The sequence below is a fragment of the Columba livia genome, chromosome 7, assembly GCF_036013475.1.
Source record: "Columba livia isolate bColLiv1 breed racing homer chromosome 7, bColLiv1.pat.W.v2, whole genome shotgun sequence".
NCBI classification, from domain to species: domain Eukaryota; kingdom Metazoa; phylum Chordata; class Aves; order Columbiformes; family Columbidae; genus Columba; species Columba livia.
The window spans coordinates 5,995,410-6,010,189 of NC_088608.1; the positions used below are offsets into that span (position 1 = coordinate 5,995,410).

The window sequence follows — 14,780 nt, forward strand, 5'->3', positions numbered from 1 at the left end:
GAGATTCTGAGGGACATTCCAACCACTTGACTGCACTGGGAGTCATGTCCCACATTCTTTCCAAGAGAGAATCAGGAGCTCCAGCATCTGCCCAAATCACCCGCTGGAGAGACACCTTTTCCACCCCAACTAAAGAAAAAGCCTCCGTAGTCTGGTGTCCCAACACAAGCACCTAAATAAAGAGCCTCTATCTAAACAACATTGATCCCCTGTGCGATTTCATGGCACAAAACTTCTCTTTTCCTTTCCGCAGCTGTTTGCGTCCCCCCTTGTAAGAACGGTGGTCGCTGCGTTCGGCCCAACGTGTGCTCCTGCACCGAGGGCTACGCTGGAAGATGGTGTCACAAAAGTAAGTTACAAACTTCCCTTGGCTTTAAAAGCTTCTCTGACTCGTAACAGTTTTTCTCCATTTTGCCAATGTTCAACAGGATGTTTTGTCTGGATCTATGCCATGATTTCCTGTATTTCTATCAGAGCACATACAGCACTATATTAAGTCTAAAATGAACCTGTTAATTACAATAGCATCAAGTGAAGTCAATGTTGGCAGTAGGACGTTTTGCTAGAATCCTCTCTAAATATTTCATGCATTCATCATGAGTAAGGCTCATATTTGGAGATGAATTATTTTGCATTAAAGATATTTTGGGAAAAAATTAAAGCCAAAGGCAGAGCAGCTGACTGAGATCCTCAAAAATATTGGAATGTCATACTTCTAGCTTAATTAACACAGTTGGTTAATAACGCTTCAGCTTGCCTTTGTTCTTGTCACTGAAAACTCTCTCTTCACCTTAGCATCGGTATTCATATTCAATTCTTCTACTCTTTGGGGGAAATAGGTTATTCTGGCACTTCTACAGACTGTATTGCTCAACAATATCTGTCACCCAGGGAGTTTTAGGATACGTATGTGAAAACCTTTTCTTTTTTTTTATTGTTAGTATTATTTCTTAACCAGTTTGAAATTGGCAAAAGGGGAGCTGTGAAAACAACCATTCTTGGCAGGAAGAATCTGTACGTTTCCAGAGCACTTAATGTCTCTCACACACGGAGAAAAGCAGCTAGTAAAAAACTCCTTCCAGCAACAAAAGGCCTCTGAATGCCCAGGCTACGGCTCTCCCCTCCTTCGGCAGGGAGAATCACGTCGCACAGTTCTGCCTGGCTGCAAAGCACACAATTGAACAGTCTGTTCTGGCAGGAACAAGCTGCAGGGAAGAAAGGAGGAAAAAAACCTTCTGTTTGGCATCTTGTTTTCGAGGTTAGAGAACATCAGGAAAGTGCTGTTTCCAGCTTTAAACGTATCGCCGCATCTCCAGGCGCATCAAAGGAAAGGGAGGTGATCATGGTTGCAGTGTAGCAAAGCATTCTGCTAAATCCTCCAACTGCTCCCTGCCCTCGGCATGTTTCTTTCCATTTTCAAAAAGTTTATGAGGTTTTGTTGCCCATTTCGGTATAATCTTCCACAAAAAAAGCTTCCTCCTATGATGAAAATATTTTTGTACTGTCCAATCTCAGCCTCCATTCTACATCAATAAACACTCCATAATCTGGTTTATTTAGCCCAGTACTATACAAACTTAAATAAAGCACCTGTGTCTGTGATGAATGAAGCATGATGAAGCAGAAGGCAAATACTACTACCTGCTTACTCTTACAGGCCACTGACTGTTAATAGGTAAAACACATTGAGTAATGTTTCATTTTTCTTCCTTACAATCAACTGCTTATTGGACAGGTATCATGATCCATAGAAAGAACTTACACACAAGCTTTTCATAGCAATCGGTTGCTATTAGAGCTGTATGTCTTATTGCTGTTGTCACATGAAACAGCTTCTCTCTCCTCTGCAAGGGGATCCAGATTTCCCCACTTGTAGCACAGTTTCAAAACCCGCAAAATCAACTTTACTATGTGCTTAAATTGAGCCTGATCTTACAAATTTTTCATGGATTTCTTACCTAATAAAACCTATCCAGATAGAAGGAGTAAACTTAAGACTAAAAAAAGACAAGTTTGAAGATGTTTCCCACCCATGTAGTACATGCAGATCAGCCTCACGTTTCTTGGTCTTTAGTTTGGGAAAATATTGGTGGGTTTTGCAAATTTCCCATGAACTAGAAAAACTGAGAAATAAGACTTGTCAGAAACAGTGACTTAAGCGAAAAGAATGCATTTCTGAACCTGCGGCTGATGTTTGAGACTGGCAGTCTTTTCAGTTCTGTCATCATTTATACACAGACATGTAGTTCTTGCACCTTTACCTGTGACACCTACTAACAGTGATATGGATAGCATGAGCAAACAGGTTCCAGCTTCAATATGCTCTGATACAGAGTCAGAGCAAGGGGGAAATCCCCTGCCATGAAGTTCCCAAGCTCCTTGCACAGCCGGGATTACCGCAGGGGCGCTGCCATTTCCAGGCTCATGGTACCACAACACACATCTGGGTGACCCCTCGGATGGAGCTACGTCAAGTCAGAGAAGCCAGAAGCGCTTGGATGCCCATCCTGGAGGTGATTTGCACATTAGGACTGATCCTAACATCAGAACCCCAGTGCCTTGCAACTCAGATGTAAGTAGCAGCCTGGGATAGACATTTGCCCTTGTGAAGAGTCAACAAAATAAGAACAACAATAGTCGTGGGTATCTGTTTCTCCAGTAAATAATGTTCATAAGTACTTCTTACACCTTAAGAAATGCCATATAAAGGCACCTTTATATCCATAATTGAAATAACACCAAAGAATTCACATACTCTAAAGAAACAGCATCTCTGTCATGAGATCAGCTTTATAAAGTTTTCTTTAGGTAGGAACAGTGTTTAGAGGCAAAGATAAAAATAAGTCAAATCAGTTATTTGGTCACTTACCCCTTAAATATTTTGGTATTGTTTCCACTGCTTTTAGACATTTCTCTTTCCTTCTTTGTATCTCACCTCCATGGACAGAGAAACAAAAGCTTCTGTTTGCTTTTGGCAATTTCAGAACCTCAGCTGAAGGAGATAATTAAACCAAAAGCCATGGCAGATAATCAAAGACAGGTTATTGCTAAATTGAACCCAAATACCCTATTGGTTTATTTTAAATATATAGCAATGGGACTTAAGATTTTCACTTCCCTGTGTGTGCAGTTTGGCATTTCTAATAGTCTCTGCTCGACAGCCAAAATTGTGCAGGAAAGTGGCAGCACCAGCCTTTTGCCATTTGGCCTTATTCTTCTTTGCTTCTTTAATATACAGAGAAGGGCATTCAGCCTGAAAGTTTGTGTTTGTTTTGTATGTAAATAAACATTGTCTCTCTAAAACAAAGAGGAGTAAATCACCCAGGTCTGATTGGCTGCCAGCTGAAATATGGGGCTTTGCCCGCTGTGTTTACTGATAAATAACCGCCTGGTGATTATGCAAACCAGCCACCCACAGCCAGGACGAGCGGGTGTCAGCGCTGACAGTGAAATGTGTGGTTATGCCTCAGCAACCGTACAACCTTGTCCCCTCACTTGCTACGCGTTGTTTTCAGTATCATCAGTCTTGTTGAGCGGAAAGAGGCAAATGCTGGCAGCGCCTCAAAATAAAATGTATTTCTGGGTCAACTCGGCATCAAACAAACCAACTCTGCCTTAATACTAAAGGAAAGTTGTTGGCGCATGCTTTTAAATTATCTTTTGAAAATATTCACAGCTGTGACGATCCCGGGATATCGCTCCTGTTCAGGAGGATTTAAAGCAGTGTTCACACTGATCTCTGCTGCATCTTTACAGAAATTATGAACAAAGAAAATAGATGAGATATCATTTATTTTCTACACATATTACCATCAGACTGCTTTGGAAACAACTCTTGAAAAAGAAAAGCTAATAAAATTTGAGTTTTCCGATGAAGATTTGGAGTGAAGAGAAGGGGAGAAAAAGAGAAGTTCAGGGGACCACACGTTCATCCCTTCTCGGATGCTTTGGTGAGTCCATCTCTGAGCGAACAGACAAGCCACAGCTCCCTCTGGAGCTCATCAGCAAGCAAAGGTCACAGGAGAACAGTGCTGAGCATCCTCCTCCTCCTCCCTCCTGCAGGATATCGATGATACCTCCAGCCTGACCTCGGCCTCTCGGATGGCACCAGATCCTGGACCTCCGATCTCCTCGCCACCCACCTTGCATCCAGCGAGCTGGGGTTTACGTACGGTTTAAAACAGAGACCGTGCTTCTGCATGTATCTATTTTACCATGTCAGGCAGAATCCTGCAGGTTTCGTATCACATAAATCATCGCGCTGACACTGGGACTTTGCAGATTGGATCTCCAAGTTAGTAGATAACTATTTCTCCATTTCAGTAATTCCTGCAGGCAGGATTTATAGCCAATACACAGAGCACAATATAACTCACGCTCATTCTTCCAGCTCTGCTTGCTCCTCTTCCCTCCCCCTCTCTTTTTCCTTGCTGGTACCATGAGGACTTTACTTGCATGAGAGCTAGAGGCAAACTAATTGGAAACGTGGACGCTGGGGTTTCAAAGGCAGCTTTTTGCTAAGCAATGTCATATCGTGAAAGTCACTGATTTCCCATATTCCAGCATTCCCATGCAATGTTTCTGTAGATTACTGCCTTGCCAGCTGCATAAGCAGGAAGTTTTACTGCTCAACAAATTAGACCTCCACCACGGTATCATCTTGACAACGGGTGATGTGTTCTCTGGAATCTCTCCCCTGAGTAGGCAGATTGACTCAAGCCATCTAAAATTGGCCAGTTTGTAAAGCAGAGGTCCAGCATACCCTCCCACACAACTGAGCGGGGAACAATCCATATATCTCATCCAAAAGCATGGAGTAATCATTTGCATCAGACTTGTTTTTCACACGTCAAGGTTGGGCTCGGAAGCAGCAGCTATTTGTCCAAGATTTCTGCACGGCAAATATCCTCAGGCAGTGGGTGTTTGGAAATTAATAAACAGCTGCTCATAGCAGAGAGACTTGTAACTTTCTGCTAAAAGCATTAGTCTTGTGACAGAAGTGGAACAACCGGCAGGTTGGTCTGTTGACGAGTAGGTGCAGAGTCTGGAGACACAGGAAAAGGAAACACTGGTCTCGGTTCTTACTTGATTTTCCAGCCCGTGTAACAGAATAGGTTCATGTTAGATGTCGTCTTCCTTCCTTGGGCAGGAAATACAACAGAAGACAAAGAAAAGAAAATCAAGGCTACTACTGTGTTTCCCATTCAGCTGAAAACAACGTGATCCATGTGGGTGGATCTCTGATTTCCTGGAGAAAGGAATAAAGCCAGATGAGAAATGGTGACTCAAGGCACAACCTGGTTTGTGCTCCGCTCACAGAGCTGTGCTCCTCTCTGCTCCATCTTCAAAAGGATTCGTGACAAAACCATTAGTTGGCCTTTCCTGAAAGATACATTTTGTTCATCTATAGGTAGCTGATGCATTTAACAGGAACTTTGAGCACATGCAGCTTATTTTGCAGGAACAGAACAAGAATATACCTGGGTAAGAACTGAATATATATCCTAAATAAGTCAAAAAATGTATTAAATTTGTATCCATTCCATAAGCAAAACATGCACAGACTATAGCATGAATTTTACTAGGATAAAGAATCTAGGTTTTGAGCCAGTATTTACTTTCATCTCAAAGGTGCTAAAGAAATGTGTCAGATCTGCTGCTGTATGTAAACACATACATGTAAATTAAAAGAGCAAGGACTTCTGAATTATTGCATTTCTATTTGTGGTGGGCTTCTGAGCGAGGATAAGTGCTTTTTTCCACTAATTGGTTTAAGACACAATACGTTGCGGGGGCCTATTTTTAAATTATTTTAATTAAAAATATCTCTTCTTCAAAAAGCAGCATAGGATCTGCCACTTGAATAGCCCAGAGGATGGACAGTTGTGGAGACTGTTCATTCACAAAAAGACATTAGTGAGACAACCCTCTCCAACATCAATTCCTAAGTAAGCCTTGGCTTACTTTCTGAGACAGATAACAACAGGATGACTAACAGGCACCAGTACAGGTCAGGGGTGGACCTGCTGGAAAGCAGCTCTGCAAAGGACCTGGGAGTTCTGGCTGATAACAGGTTGACCATGAGTCAACAAAATGCCCTTGTGACCAAGAACGCCAACGGTACCTGGGGTGTGTTAGGAAGAATATGACAAGCAGGTCGAGGGAGGTTGTTCCTTCCCCTCTACTCTGCCCTGATGAGGCCGCATCTGCAGTTCTGTGCTCATTTCTGGGCTCCCCATTTTAAGAAGGACAAGGAATTACTGGAGGGAGTCCATCAGCTCTGAAGATGACCAGGGACCTAGAGCACTTTTCTTATGAGACAGAGAGCGCTGGGTCTGTTCAGCTGCAGAAGAGAAGCTGAGAGGGGATCTCATCAATGTTTATAAATATCTCCAGGGTGGGTGTCAAGAGGATGGACCAGACTCCTGTCAGTGGTGCCCAACAACAAGATGAGGGGCAAAGGGCACAGACTGAAGCACAGGAGGTTCCGTCTGAATAAAAGGAGAAGCTTCTTTCCTTTGAGGTGCCAGAGCCCTGGAACAGGCCGCCCAAAGTGGTTGTGGAGTCTCCTTCTCTGGAGACATTTAAAACCCACCTGGACACCTTCCTGTGTGATCTGCTCTGCTGAACCTGCTTCAGCAGGTGGGTTGGACTGGATGATCTCCAGCAGTCCCTTCCAACCCCAACCAGTCTGTGGTTCTGTGAACAGATGAGGGCAGCGCCAATGCAGACAGCAGTCCTCCTCCCACCCCCCTGACCGGGCTCCCACCCGAGGTCCTCGCTCTTCTTGGTCATCAGCCAAACCACAGTGGCCTGTGGCTGCTCTCCTTGGCTTCAGACTGTGTCTCCCACACCACCGCGGTTCTTTTCAGTCACTCTGCCTGGATCTCCCTTTTCCTTTGTGCAGATGATAATAAACCAAATTGCATCAAGGTGACAGCTTAGCCCACTCAGTGCAATAAAACCACGCCTAAATGGCAGGTCATACTGCAAGCGCAGAAGCTGCAAAAACTATCAGCAGAGGAAAACAATGTATATGAGAATCCTCTTGCACTTCTTATTCAGGCTTGACGGGAAAGCAGCTCCACAGAACAACTTATACACACGCTGCAACGGTTCACTGACCTAAGAAAACACAGCATTCTTCAATGAAGAGAAAACGTTATCAAACCCAAGATCCTAACAAGATGGGAATATAAGGTGTGCTGAGTGTATACTTTGCAATTCCCCACATTAATTATAAGCTAACAGTTGCAAAGATGAGAATGAAGTACAGCTAGAGTCTCTTCCAAATTAATAGTGTTGCAGACTAAAACAAATCAGTATATGACAAATACGTTATGCCGATGATCTCGAAAACTGACAGTTCCTAGTAAAACGTTCCTCAAAGATATAAATGTGCACCTGCACATGCTTATCTTGATTATTGTGGCTTTCCTTCTGAAACATTGTGCAGCTACCCAAACATCACACCATTGTATCTCTAGAGAGAGTTTCACCTGACAAGACGTTAGGTAAAATGAAGACCAGGAGACCCAAAGGGAGAAATATTTCAGTCCAGGGAGAGAGAAGAGTCCCCTGTCTGTATTGTAGTGACAAGCCCTCAGTGGCTTCCATGGTTTCCTGAGGTTTAAGAGTCTTGCCCACCATATGCTACCAGGGAAACTTTTGGAGGTGCAGATGGAGAGATCAGGATCTCCTTTAACTGATACAAAATGTTATTGTCTGATGAGAGTGACATGACAGAGCAAACGGGGACACCACAGATTATGCAGTAACACTCAGAGTTTAGTCTAGCATCTCGGTAGTTTTACCATTCATTATTTTTCCCCTGAACTAATACCTAAATTAGATTTATTTCTTGCTTTAATAACACTAGAAGGCCCCATAGGTCTATCAGAATGAAGACCAGACATAATTAGGCAAACCACTGGTACTGCACTGCTATCCATATGGTCTACCATTTTTCAGACCATTTTTTCTTCTGAAATGTGTGCTAGGTCATGCAAACTAACTCATATTGCTAGAGCCGCATGGTAAAGAGAATATATTATAAATGCAAACTGTCACCACACCCATCACAATTACATTTACTGCTCCCTCTGTGTCTTGTAGTAATTTGTTCTCCCACACTGTGTCCCTTGGAGGTTTCTACCACATTATTTTTACTATTCAGAAAGGTAATTTATTGAAGAAGTGTTTTGCATCTCTGTTGGAGATACATGAAGCAAGAAATAGGGATGAGAAACCTCAAAATGATTGGTAGCTTGGTATGGGTAAGGATTCACATTTTAGAAGAATCTTGCACAAAAACTGTGATTTTATTACGGGAAAAATATTCCTTTTTCTTAAAATTTCATCTGTGGCTACAATTACTGACATCCAGTGGATCGCACATCCCAGGTTACTCTGACAGAGCTTGGAGAGAAAGTTATTTCTTCATTTTATAAATCCAAATCAACATAGATGAGGAATTTCAAAGCAAATCAGGCTCTGAAACAACATACGCGTCTAAAACTCAGCATGGGCAAAACTAGTTCCTTCCTGCCCTTGGAAACAGAAAAAGGGGGACTAGAAATTGCTAGTGTCTCGAATCCATAACTTGTTTTTCAGAGCTCTGTGCATTGGGACCTTCACAGCAGCAGATATATTGGTACATCCATCTCGCTAATGATCTGTTGAGCATCAGTTATACCCTCTAAAGGCAAGAATGACATTTTTTACCTCAACTACTTTCTGCTGGTGTCAGGGCAGTAGAATCCAAGTAACAGTGACCTTTGTCAGAAACACCCTTTTTGGCCAGAACACACCCATTTTGTGATTAATTTTTTCAAAGGATGAAAAGATCATTCAGCAAGATCAAACCTTTATTTGGAGCCTAGAAGCATCGAAGCAATTGTTTCCTTAGTGAGGTCAGGATAATGTTTTATCCGAGCAGAGCTGCTGGGATGCACAATGCAGCCAGAGGGATGCGGATCCTTCTTTCCAGTCCATGAATTGAGCTGTGCTATTTTGTGAAACCACCGACCTCCAGTTCTCAACCTAAGAAAAACATCAGCAACATCCCTACGTTTTATGGCTGCGGTCTCACGGTGACAATAGGACACAATTCCTGGCACGGAGCTTCTCCCCAGTTTTTGTGTTTTATCAATAGATGATGTATACTGCCCATAAACATTGGAAAAGGACTAGAAGTGTCTGTTTTAACACATCTACTGGTTTTACTTTTGTTCTCGGCTTGAGTTCTATCATCTGTATTTTCCCGACAAGACCAGACAATGTTATTTTTACATCTGTCCCATGCTCTGTGCCCTTACTGTGTCGTATCTCCCCAGCTACAGCTCTCTATTTCTAAGAATGTCATGCCAGATCAAGTTAACCACTAAGCAGAGAGAAGAAAACAAACATTAAAACAACATGTACACGTACAAAAGCCAAAACTGCGACTGATCAAGGTTCCTGCTCCTCTAAAGAGCAGTAGAGAGTAAGTTGAAATATACACCAGACCCACAGAGATGTCGGTCCAAAATCAACCCCAGCCAGAAAGAAAAGCAAAGCCTGTGAATCACATATAAATGACAGCACAGGGATAGTGACTTAAAGGATATGTTGAAGTATATATCTACCAGTAGGTGTTCCCTTGGCTGTGTTCTCCGTCAGTACAGCTATAGCCTGATGCATTACCTTAGCTGGCCCACACAGATGTTACCGCTTCGGGCTATTTTCTCTCTTCCATCCAAAAGCAGAATGCATCCAGAAGCAGGTCAATTTTCTCAGCTTCTACATGGCATAGAGAAAAGGAAAAAGAAAAATAAAGTTGTTGTGAAAACTACATCTTCTAATCAGCGCTGCAGTGTGACACGCTGTCTCCTCATCAGCAGCATGGCTCAGGATATGTGATGACAGGTGATTTTTGATTCAGAAAGAAATAGTCTGTACAGTCTCATTGTCAGAAAAGGATACGGATGTTCAGCTGCGGCAAGGCGAATTCCTGAAACACTGCAGAGAATCCCTTTCTGCCCAGATTTTAGGAGCCTGATTAATATTCTCTCTGTTTTGCCTTTATGAGGGTGATGATGAAGACTGCCCTATTTCAACAAAATTACAAGCTTTTTACTACTTATTATTACCTACTTCTAGCAAGAAAAGGTGTAATGGGGTACTAGCATCAAAAGGCGGCTTAGTTTCAACTTAAACATTTTTGTCTGAAGGAATCTGAAGGAAATGTCCAGCTTCTTTTAATCACTGTAAAGTAATCAGCAACTACTGCTGGCCGGTATTGTGAACGTTTGTTAGAAAAACAGATTATTCCCAAAAGAATATGCCCCATGCTTAACTTTGCCCCCAGTCCCTTTTAGCGTTACATAGTAGAGATATTTTGCTTAATACTGTGTATGTTTTTGAGGAACTGATTCTGTAAATCAATGGCAAGAAGGGCAGGCAAAGGAAGGCACTGGAATTGTAGATATCCATCACTGATGCTACTTACACCAGGAGGACCTACTTGACTTTACAAACAGCACTTAAATTTTTGGTTGGGGATTTTTTTTAGAACTTTAGTAGTCTCTGGAAATATTTATTTTGCAAGAAAAATCTTTGCTTTGCCTGACTAAGCAGGAGGTCTGGCTACCTTAAAGATGTTAGGGCTGAAGAGCTGAACTGCGGAGCTCCATGGAGGTTGATGAAAGAGTTGCAAGAAGCACTTCCCTGGGTCAAGTCAGCCTAGAGGGGATAAGCTACGAAAAGGGTCACAGGAAAATGTAAGTGATTGTAAAGTCAAAATGCATTAAAGTCATCAAAGAGAAATAGCTGCTGCATAAACCAGAAAACTTAGCAACCTGTGAATGCCTTTCAGTGCACAGAATTGTGTACATTTTGTATGATGCTCTGTGCAACACCTGTGATTTATCTTAACACCTGCACCTTCCTGTTACCTTGTCAAAAACACTCCTCACCTGAAATACAGCACGTAATCATGCTTCTTCTTTAACCTGCATTATCACCTTCAACTTAAGCTTAGCTTATCTAACCTAACACTTTTGGAAAACATAATCATGGAAGTCCTTTCTAGTTTTAAACAATGGCCCTATAGGATTGTGGCGCACTATAGAATTGAGTAACTCTATTGCATATGAAATTCAGTGCTTTTGTTCTTACTGAGAGCATGGAAATGTCAACACCGGCAGCAAGAGGAATGAGATTTAGGCTTTAGTGACACTTACTGACTGCTGGCAAGCCTGCACCCAGGATGTGCTGATGCACAGGGCTCTCCCTAGGCCCAGTGATACACCCTACCAAACTGCAACAAAGGGAGGACACAGATGTGCTTGCATCCGTATCGTTAGGGCAAGTTCCCAAAGCAGGTGGAAAACCTATCCGACCAATGTTTTCAATGCGTCAAGATGCCTTTTTTGTAGGGGAGGGGAAAAAAAGCAATGTGAGTCTTTTCAAAGTCATGGCAGTGCCTGGGAGGATTACAATAATGCAATTTGCTCTCCTAGCGTCTGATAATTTATTTAGTTTTCCTGTGAGAGGCTGTAACATTTTTGTTTGCTATTTTGAAACTGGAGCTCCTCCACAGAGGCCAAGAAGTGGGACTAGAAAGGATCCAAACTAGTTATCATCAACACGTGCTGAAGTCTGCCTGATAGGTATCGAGGTGGAATTGTATTGAAGAGAGTTAAAGAAAGGGAGAACAAGGTGGAGATGTCAAGCAGGAAAAGGGGAGAGATAACACTGCATCCATGCATATTCCTTTATGAAATCCCTAGAAAAAAGCATCTGTCCCAGAGCGGAGGGTGGGATGAAATGCCCCTCCAGTTCAGAGCAGGTTTGGCCCTGATCCCACATTTCCCACTTAAGCACTTCCCTTAGGTCACTGTGAACTGAACTCCTTTGGATTTACCACTGAAGTGAGAGATGCCATAAGCAACACACAATGTAAAGGAAGTTCATGCTGTATTTTTGTAGTTACCTGTTCATTTGTAAGACAGCTGAACCAAGAGAGAAACAGACCCCAAGATTAAAGTCAGTTTGAACTCAGACCAAGATTGGAGCTCACTTGCTGCTTAAAGTTCTGTTGAGTTACGAGGCAAATTGTGCTGAAACAAGTTCAGTTCCATACAAACTGAAAACTGAAAGTGAACAAGAAAGCACACTAGTTTGAGTTCCTGTAACTGAAAGAAGAGTCTGTTGCCATATAATTGTAAAAAATCTAGTATCAATACAAAACAGCAGGTAATATCTTACAATGCAATTGGTTGTATAATGTTAAAAATACATAGAACATGTAAGGGGGAAAAAAATGAGAAATACAAATTTGAACAAATAGTACTGTGCTTCTAGTTACTTTTTCTTGGCTTTACTTTTTGAGGGGTAGGGGAAGGCATTGTCCAAGTTCCATACGATCTCAAAATCAAATCTGTGGATTTCAAATGTATGACTCTGGGGGCACAGGTCAGCATTGGGATCACTATGGTCTGCGAGTATCACAAAGCATAAGGTCATTTGAAACCTAAATGTGAATTTTATTATTTGGGGTCATCTTTTCTAAATTCTGAGTATCTGAACTGCTTCATAATTGAAAAGCAAAGTCAAATACAACAGAATATTGTAGGTCAGAAATCTGTTATTGGCAACGGGAGATTAAAAGGAGGAGAAAAACAGAAGAAAACAGAAGATTAAATTATTTCAGAGTGATGATTGCCATAACAATTTGAACTCAACCAGGTTTTCACTAGTGGTTGCAGCACTTTCTGGTAGCTCAGCAAGAACTGTAGATCCCTGTTAGCCTTAGTAAGCAGAAGCTGAGATTACAGCGCGGATCAGGAGAGGCGGAGAAAGAGGGTGACAGTTCCAGGGCTGGGATCCAAGCAGCCCTTACAAGGACCGGCCTGAGGGCAGTCAGTGCTGAGGGGTCCGGGAGGCTGGCACCGAGCAAAATGCAAATGGAGCAGCCAACCAAGAGCAGCAATATAGGGCTAAAAGCTGCCGGTGCGGCAGCATCTGCATTGAAAGAACAGGCCAGGACACAAAGGCAGTATTTCAGTGCATTAGAGGAATAATTAGGGAATGTAAATCTACCTAGCTACAAATGCCTGATCACACCTAAGAGAGGAACAGAAGGTTAATCTCCCATCAAATAACAGTTGCTGTATTTTTGCCTGTTATTTTTTAATAATCATTCCTATTCAGAGGCTCTTTGCAAGATTCCACCTTCCCCTGTAAAGGTCTGAGGGGGGCTTGTGGTACTTTCAGAGCCCTGAACATGGTGACGACTTGAAAAATCAGAGCTGCTACAAGATTAGTAGTCGAGTTCTGTTCTTACTGCTGACGTACCAAAAGCCATCACAACCTGAGGTCTAATAAAGGCACAGTCATGTCACGTTCCAGCTGTCAGCCCCTCAGGGCCTGTTCCATGATGAGGGAGCACAGGGAGCTCAGCAGCCACTCAGCTCCAGGAGCAAGGAGGGCTGCTGCTAATTAGCGCTGTCGGTAACGAGTCACTGGGAAACCCTGTCATGCATAGAAGACATTACACATGGCAGAAGCCATTCAGCATAAATATGTCCTCAAACCTTGTCAGATTCTCCCCAACTTGATGCTCATACTCCTGTCCAACCATTCACTATGTAACGCAACTTTATTGTATTCCACCCCATTATCAAATGACTTTTCCATGTAAAATGCAAGTAATTTCTACTCCCATCATACCACCACTGCTGGGTTTATAAACTGCATCGCCTCTTCCTGCACTTACAGACATGCAGGAATGGGAGACAAGGACTTGGGCATCTGCATGTGGTATCTACCTATATCAAACCTGGCTGGGATTGCAGATGTTTGACTTGCCAGAACGGCAAGATTTTACTGTTGGATGTTGTGAAACAACAATATTGATAAATACAGGGTTTAATCGGAGGTGCAAAAATTAGCTATTAGATTTGTAATGAAATCTAACCAAAAATATCATCTGGTTTCCTGTGGCTGAAAGAACAACCTATCTTGTGCATCTTATTTATATGAAAGAATAAAGTAAAAAGGTAAGTACTTTAACAGATAATGGTACAAAAGGTGACGGAGTAATAGATCTATTTAGTCTTTAAGCTTGGTTGAATGCAAAAACATTCCCAAAACTGTGTGAAAAAAAAAAATCTATCCTTTTCAAGTCTTTTCTTATCTAAATGAACATCTGAGAACATGTTTTCCAATCAGGAGCTGAAAGCTCTAACAAGTATTCAGGCTGCTCCAGAAAACACCTTACTTGTTTTTCTGAGAATCACTGTAATTAATGCCTCTCTCTCCTTTTTTCTGGTGAGGCAGCTCTTACTGGAGCTTCCACACAAGACGCAGCATCTTCCAGAAGGATTTACGAGAGCTACCAAGCTTCTGGGTTTCAGAATCTCAAATCCAAATTACTTCTCTGGGTTTTTTTTAACTACAAGCAATTGAACCTCCTAAAAGGCAGCGGGTGAGTCTCTAGTGCAGCTCTAGCTCCTTTCCCACCTACTATGTTATTCCTCTGCTGTGTATCCGCAGGTGTCTGCGATCCCATGTGCATGAACGGAGGGAAATGCGTTCACCCGAACGTCTGTGATTGCCCGGCTGGCTGGAGGGGACGGCGCTGCCATCAACGTAAGCACCTCTTGCTGCCCATCAGCTGCAATCTGCTTTTCATATTATACAAACAATATAGTGAATAAAATCTGTTTTGCTACTTCAGCAGCTTGCAGAGAAGCTGGTTTAAGTACAGGTAATAGAAAACGCTATAAACACTTGAT

At 42.4% G+C, this 14,780-nt stretch overlaps 1 protein-coding gene and 1 long non-coding RNA gene across 6 annotated transcripts in view; one reads left to right on the forward strand and one right to left on the reverse strand.

Annotated features, from left to right (window-relative positions):
* LOC106145853 (von Willebrand factor D and EGF domain-containing protein) overlaps nucleotides 1-14,780 on the forward strand; it is a 192,127-nt gene that overhangs the window by 151,203 nt on the left and 26,144 nt on the right. For all 3 annotated transcript variants that reach the window (XM_021296547.2, XM_065070320.1, XM_021296548.2), the window contains 2 exons: nucleotides 254-349; nucleotides 14,539-14,634. In XM_021296547.2, the coding sequence (XP_021152222.2) occupies nucleotides 254-349; nucleotides 14,539-14,634 (192 nt within the window). The remainder of the gene's footprint in view (nucleotides 1-253; nucleotides 350-14,538; nucleotides 14,635-14,780) is intronic.
* LOC110363608 (uncharacterized) overlaps nucleotides 1-14,780 on the reverse strand; it is a 66,776-nt gene that overhangs the window by 4,957 nt on the left and 47,039 nt on the right. For all 3 annotated transcript variants that reach the window (XR_010473962.1, XR_002421814.2, XR_010473961.1), the window contains 2 exons: nucleotides 9,685-9,780; nucleotides 2,870-2,935 (listed from right to left, as the gene is read on the reverse strand). This is a non-coding gene — a long non-coding RNA (uncharacterized LOC110363608). The remainder of the gene's footprint in view (nucleotides 1-2,869; nucleotides 2,936-9,684; nucleotides 9,781-14,780) is intronic.